The sequence below is a fragment of the Hemibagrus wyckioides genome, linkage group LG07 (assembly GCF_019097595.1).
Source record: "Hemibagrus wyckioides isolate EC202008001 linkage group LG07, SWU_Hwy_1.0, whole genome shotgun sequence".
Lineage (NCBI taxonomy): Eukaryota > Metazoa > Chordata > Actinopteri > Siluriformes > Bagridae > Hemibagrus > Hemibagrus wyckioides.
In genome coordinates this window covers 14,474,911-14,482,249 of record NC_080716.1, presented here as the reverse complement: position 1 = coordinate 14,482,249, position 7,339 = coordinate 14,474,911, and the positions used below count along the sequence as shown (strand labels likewise).

Genomic DNA, 7,339 nt, shown 5'->3' with positions numbered 1-7,339 from the left:
TGGTGTTAACTGTAAATTGTAGCCTACAGTTTAACAAGATACTTTTAGCTAATTGATAAATTCCCGTTGTAACTGCTAAAGTAAATTACCTGCCAACTAAACATATTACAATGGTAACACAATACTCCACAACCCTGGCTGCATTGTATTCATTGTGGGTCAAGCAAGTTCAGACTCGCAGCTGTGGGTAGCCTACAACAGAGAGGAGAGCAGACATTGCATGCAACTGAATAAAGCAGGAGATTTGTTTTTCTCTATGTGAGCAAGTTTGGACACACCTTCACTATAATGATAAAACATTATTTTGATGTTGGCATTTTAGACTGATGCAGGAAGTTTATTTTCATTTACCAGTAGATGAATACTTGACTCACTAAGGAACATTCAGTGAACTCCTTAGAGTATAAAGGCATTATGTCATACCCTTTGTGGTGTTTTTTTTTTGCAATGTATCTTGTGAAACAGTCCCACAATAGCCTAAAGCATGCATTCTGAAGTCTGGGGACCCCCAGGGTCTATTATTTTAATTATATTTTTAAAATTCTTTATTATTGTTTTTTGGCAGGCTCCTTCTTTTGAATAATGTACACATGTACAAAACATGTCCAACTATCAGTAATGTCAACATGGACCTAATGTGTTCTTGTTGACTTGTTGACTTATACAAAAAGCTCCAAGGCTCATATAGATAGATAGATAGATAGATAGATAGATAGATAGATAGATAGATAGATAGATAGATAGATAGATAGATAGATAGATAGATAGATAGATAGATAGATAGATAGATAGATAGATAGATAGATAGATAGATAGATAGATAGATAGATAGATAGATAGATAGATAGATAGATAGGCAGTTAGATAGATAGATAGATAGATAGATAGATAGATAGATAGATAGATAGATAGATAGATAGATAGATAGATAGATAGATAGATAGATAGATAGATAGATAGGCAGTTAGACAGACAGACAGACAGATAGATAGATAGATAGATAGATAGATAGATAGATAGATAGATAGATAGATAGATAGATAGATAGATAGATAGATAGATAGATAGATAGGCAGTTAGACAGACAGACAGACAGATAGATAGATAGATAGATAGATAGATAGATAGATAGATAGATAGATAGATAGATAGATAGGCAGTTAGATAGATAGGCAGTTAGATAGATAGATAGGCAGTTAGATAGATAGATAGATAGATAGATAGATAGATAGATAGATAGATAGATAGATAGATAGATAGATAGATAGATAGATAGATAGATAGATAGGCAGTTAGATAGATAGATAGATAGGCAGTTAGATAGATAGATAGATAGATAGATAGATAGATAGATAGATAGATAGATAGATAGATAGATAGATAGATAGATAGATAGATAGATAGATAGATAGATAGATAGATAGGCAGTTAGACAGACAGACAGACAGACAGACAGATAGATAGATAGATAGATAGATAGATAGATAGATAGATAGATAGATAGATAGATAGATAGATAGATAGATAGGCAGTTAGACAGACAGACAGACAGACAGACAGACAGATAGATAGATAGATAGATAGATAGATAGATAGATAGATAGATAGATAGATAGATAGACAGACAGACAGATAGATAGATAGATAGATAGATAGATAGATAGATAGATAGATAGATAGATAGATAGATAGATAGATAGATAGGCAGTTAGACAGACAGACAGACAGATAGACAGACAGACAGACAGACAGATAGACAGACAGACAGACAGACAGACAGACAGACAGATAGATAGATAGATAGATAGACAGACAGACAGACAGACAGATAGATAGATAGATAGATAGATAGATAGATAGATAGATAGATAGATAGATAGATAGATAGATAGATAGATAGATAGATAGGCAGTTAGATAGATAGATAGATAGATAGATAGATAGATAGATAGATAGATAGATAGATAGATAGATAGATAGATAGATAGATAGATAGATAGATAGATAGGCAGTTAGATAGATAGATAGATAGATAGATAGATAGATAGATAGATAGATAGATAGATAGATAGATAGGCAGTTAGACAGACAGACAGACAGACAGACAGATAGATAGATAGATAGATAGATAGATAGATAGATAGATAGATAGATAGATAGATAGATAGATAGATAGATAGATAGATAGGCAGTTAGACAGACAGACAGACAGACAGACAGACAGATAGATAGATAGATAGATAGATAGATAGATAGATAGATAGATAGATAGATAGATAGATAGATAGGCAGTTAGACAGACAGACAGACAGATAGATAGATAGATAGATAGATAGATAGATAGATAGATAGATAGATAGATAGATAGATAGATAGATAGGCAGTTAGACAGACAGACAGACAGACAGACAGACAGACAGACAGACAGACAGATAGACAGACAGACAGACAGACAGATAGATAGATAGATAGATAGATAGATAGATAGATAGATAGATAGACAGACAGACAGACAGACAGACAGACAGATAGATAGATAGATAGATAGATAGATAGATAGATAGATAGACAGACAGACAGACAGACAGACAGACAGATAGATAGATAGATAGATAGATAGATAGATAGACAGACAGACAGACATACTTTATTCATCCCAATGGGAAATGTACAACTTCCAGCAGTATCCACAAACATAGGTTATAAGGTAATATAAAATATAAATAAAAATAATACAAATATTATTGAAATAAGACTCAGAAATACATTTCCACATGTTCTATTGGGTTTATTTTACAATTTAAGGAGTCCCTGGCTACAAAATGTTTGAGAGCCTCTGCACAATGAACAGATTTTTTTTTTTTTTTTTTTTTTTTTTACCTTCCGTGCGTGATGACGTGTTTACACTCACGCTGTACGTGCTGACGCTGCACGCTAGATTTCCTGGTGCTGTAAACGCGGCGGCGATTGAAGTTGGACTTTAACGCTCAGTGACCGGTTAAAGAAAGGCGATGTAGTCTGCCGGTCACTCAATCTGCCATGGCTCTTTCTAAAAATACATCCGTCGAAGATTTTCCCAGTGATTTTGCATGGGGAGCTGCAACAGCCGCTTACCAAATCGAAGGTAGATTTAATGAACTTCCACTATTAACCAATCAGACCTTAATAGCGTTTGAGTAGATTATTAAATCTAATGGGATCTAATGGAACACTGTGTCAATCATAGTTATACACTAATGTCTTTTAAAGTGTTTTCTGTAACTTTTGTGTGCTTGTGCAGGGGCCTGGGATGTGGATGGTAGAGGAGCCAGTATATGGGATACTTTTTGCCACAGTAAAGGCAGAGTGTTTGAGGATCACACTGGAGATGTGGCCTGTAACAGCTACCAGCTCTGGGATGAGGACCTGAAGTGTATCCAGCAGTTAGGACTCACACACTACCGACTGTCCTTCTCCTGGTCACGGCTTCTTCCTGATGGAACCACACATTTCATCAACCCACGAGGTGCTCCGTGTGAAAATACATTATTCATATCATCGAACAAATCCAAAAACACAATGATTAACCATCAGTAATGTACAATATTAGAAAAAAGCACACCGAGAGTTTATTGGCAATATCCCTAGAGCCTTTATACAATTAAGTATGTAATAATTATCTAATTAAATATGTAGTGAATATAAAATGCATAGCTTACTTGTAAAAGTTAACTAACTAAAATTTTGGTTAAAGTACGCTACATTGCCAAAGGTTTTGGGACGTCTGCCTTTACATGCACATGAATGTAATATGGACCCCCCGCCCTTCCACAAGGTTTAGGAGTGTGTTTATGGGAATTTTTCGACCATTCCTCTAGAAGAGCATTTACAGCATTGGTGGCTCAGTGGTAGGTTTCTCGCCTACCAGGTGGAACCAAACCCCAACCACTGGATGCAGTGCTGGTCCCAAGCCCGGAAAAAAATGGGAGGATTGCATCAGGAAGGGCATCCAGAGTGAAACCTGTGCCAAGTTATTGTGCGGACCAGTTGGTCCACTGTGACGACCCCTCACACACACAGAGAGCAGCAGAAAGATCAACAACAACCTCTAGAAGCGCAGTTGTGAGGTCAGGCACTGATGAGAAGGCCTGGCTCGCAGTCTCCATTCTAATTCATCCCAAAAATGTTCTATCCAGTTGAGGTCAGGACTCTGTGCAGGCCAGTCAAATTCCTCCACACCAAACTCACTCATCCATGTCTTTATGGACCTTGCTTAGTGCACTGGTGTGCAGTCATGTTGGAACAGGAAGGGGGTCATCCCCAAACTGTTCCCACAAAGTTGGGAGCATGAAATTGTCTAAAATGTCTTGGTATGCTGAAGCATTAAGAGTTCCTTTCACTGGAACTAAGGGGCCAACCGCTGAAAAACAACACCTGAATTCAATGGTTTCAAGGGGTGTCCCAAAACTTTTGGCATGTTTCTTTCTATTTAAAAATCCTCCTAATGCTCAATTGTAAATTTCAATTTAAATGCATGTAAGCTTATTGTGTTCATAATCAATCTATTTTTCACTTCCTAAAACTCATTTTTGTTTTTTTCCCAGGTGTAGCATACTACAGCAAAGTGATTGATGATCTAATCGCAAGCGCCGTTGTGCCCATGGTCACCCTGAACCACTTTGACTTGCCTCAGGCTCTGCAGGACCGTGGTGGATGGAAGTCTCCAGAGATTGCAGATGCTTTTGACTCATATGCTCAGTTTTGCTTTAGGACTTTTGGGGACAGGGTGAAGCTTTGGATTACACTGAATGAGCCTTATGTGTGTGCTAAACTTGGGTATGAGAGTGGCCTATTTGCCCCAGGTCTGAAAGAACCAGGGACCTCAGTCTACCTTGTAGGCCATAATTTGCTGCGTGCCCATGCTAGAGCCTGGCATAGCTATAATACCCACTTTAGATGCCTACAGCGAGGAAAGGTGTCCATAGCTCTTAACAGTGATTGGGCTGAACCTTTAGACCCATGCTGTACTGAAGATGTGGCTGCTGCTCAGCGATACATGGACTTTAACCTGGGGTGGTTTGCTTGCCCAGTGTTTGGCACAGGAGACTATCCAGAGTCCATGAGGTCCAGGATTGAGGCTCAGAACCTTAAACTAGGACTTAATGAAGTGCAGCGTTTGCCCAAGTTTTCAGAGGACGAGCCCAATCCCTTAGGCACGGCAGATTTCTTTGCACTGAACTACTATACATCACGCAAAGTGAAGGACACAAGCTTTCATCCCAGTGAGCTCAGTTTCATCGGGGACCAGGGACTGGAGGCTATAATAGATCCATCATGGCCAGTGTGTGGTGTGTCCTGGCTTGCGGTTATGCCTGAAGGACTGCGCAAATTACTGAAATACATAAAGGTATGTTTATGAGAATTGACAGATTTTGTTTATGCTATGTTATAATTTTATGCACCATGATTTTCCAACATGTTACAGATACACAACTTTGTTTTTATGGATGCTATGCTCTTCAGGAGACTTGCAACAACCCAGCCGTTTATATCACTGAAAACGGCTTCTCACAGATTGGGCCTGTGGAATTTGAAGACATTGATCGCTGCCAGTTTTATCAGGATACCCTTCAGCAAGTATCAAAAGGTGTTGCAAGAGCAATGTACTTTATGCTTTACACTTGCAGTAATAAATAAATAAAACATTATATGGTGTACTTTAGTACAGAGTTCAGTGAATTAAAAATTAATCGTAGCTCACAGTTCTTTAGGCTGGTATACACTCACTTCAGGAATGCTTGCTCATTTATTCAGTTATTCACAAAAATCTGAGACTGTCATGGGCACAGACTCACCCAGACTGAAGACTAAAAAAAGACTATTTCCACCCAGATCCTCAACTGCTTTATACTGTACAGGAGTGAAACTAAATGTGGTATTCTGCCTCTGTAGCCTATCCACCTCAAGGTTTGATGTTATGTGCATGCTGAAATGCTTTTCTGCTCACCATGGTTGTAAAAAGTTATATAAGTTACTAAATCCTTCTGGCAGCTCAAACCAATCTGGCCTCCTTCTGATCTCTCATATCAACAAGGCATTTCTGCCCACAGAACTGTCGCTCACTCAGTGCTTTTTGCAACATAGTGTGTAAACTCTAGAGACTATTGTGTGTAAAAATCCCAGATGATCAGCAGTTTCTAAAATACCCACACAAGCCCATCTGGCACCAATAACCATGCCAAGTTCAAAGTGATGTGTGTGTGTATGTATATATATATCACTTTTTCCCCCAATTTGATGTGTACTCTTGATATCTGCATGATTTTATGCATTGTGCTGCTGCTACATGATCGGCTAATCCTAGATAACTGCATAAATGAGTATGTGTACAGATGTTCCTGTTAAAGTGAACAGTGTGTGCATATACATATGCTGTACATGCAACTTAGACCTGATAATATAGTGTATTGTTTCCATGCCATTAATGCCTTGTTATATTGTTTTCTAGCTATCACAGAAGACGGGGTGAATGTGAAAGGATATTTTTCCTGGTCACTTATGGATAATTTTGAGTGGTCAGATGGCTTCAGTGTGAGATTTGGCCTCTTCCATGTGGACTTCTCCAGCCCTGAGCTAAAGCGCACCATGTACCGCTCTGGTAGAGAGTATGCAGCTGCAATAAAAAGATATCGCAGAAATACCAAGCTGGATAAGTGAACTCAGCACTTCTAGGATCTAAATCATCTATACTAGTCACTAATTGGAATGTTTGAACCCTGAATAGCACAAATATGTTTTCTAATGATTTTTGATGACAGATTTTGTATTTAAAATGCTGAAATAGAAAGAATATAGACATATAGCACCTCTTGATGCACTGAGTAGTGTATGTTTAGCTGATCCAAGGATTTTTATATGATGTGTGATCATGTTGCTGGTAGAGGAGCGTTTACAGTAGCTAATAACAAAACAGTAGTGAATTTATGGGGCTGTGAAGAATCTATACAGATACAGTGCTAGGTAAAAGTCTTTTTATTGTCTATAACAGTACAAATGTTGATATAGATTTAATGTTGGCTGCATAAAATCACTTTAAAAGACTTTTTCCAACAATAAAAGTGTGTGTGTGTTTTATATATGTGTAACATTGTAGGAAAATCAACAGATGAGGTTAAACGCAGAATGAAGTAGTTGCAGGTGGTAAAACTGTAGAATGTGCTTCATGGCCAGAGGTGATGGTTAAATATATGATTAATTAGTAGCACATTGACAGCTACATGCTGTACAAATTTGGGAACAAACTTGAAAAGCTTAATAAATGACAGCTTTGGCTTTGGCTTGATTTGACTTAGTATATGAA

At 37.9% G+C, this 7,339-nt stretch overlaps 1 protein-coding gene across 2 annotated transcripts; it reads left to right on the top strand.

Moving 5' to 3' along the window:
• Positions 1-2,924: 2,924 nt before the first annotated feature.
• LOC131355528 (cytosolic beta-glucosidase) lies at positions 2,925-7,097 on the top strand. Of its 2 annotated transcripts, none has more exons than XM_058393869.1 (5): positions 2,925-3,124; positions 3,281-3,505; positions 4,584-5,386; positions 5,503-5,626; positions 6,488-7,097. In XM_058393869.1, the coding sequence occupies exons 1-5, from the start codon at positions 3,040-3,042 to the stop codon at positions 6,694-6,696; spliced, it is 1,446 nt and encodes a 481-aa protein (XP_058249852.1). In that variant the 5' UTR covers positions 2,925-3,039; the 3' UTR covers positions 6,697-7,097. The 2 variants fall into 2 exon arrangements, with proteins under 2 accessions (XP_058249852.1, XP_058249853.1); XM_058393870.1 differs by having other exon boundaries at positions 5,465-5,626; positions 6,488-6,657.
• Positions 7,098-7,339: the final 242 nt, after the last annotated feature.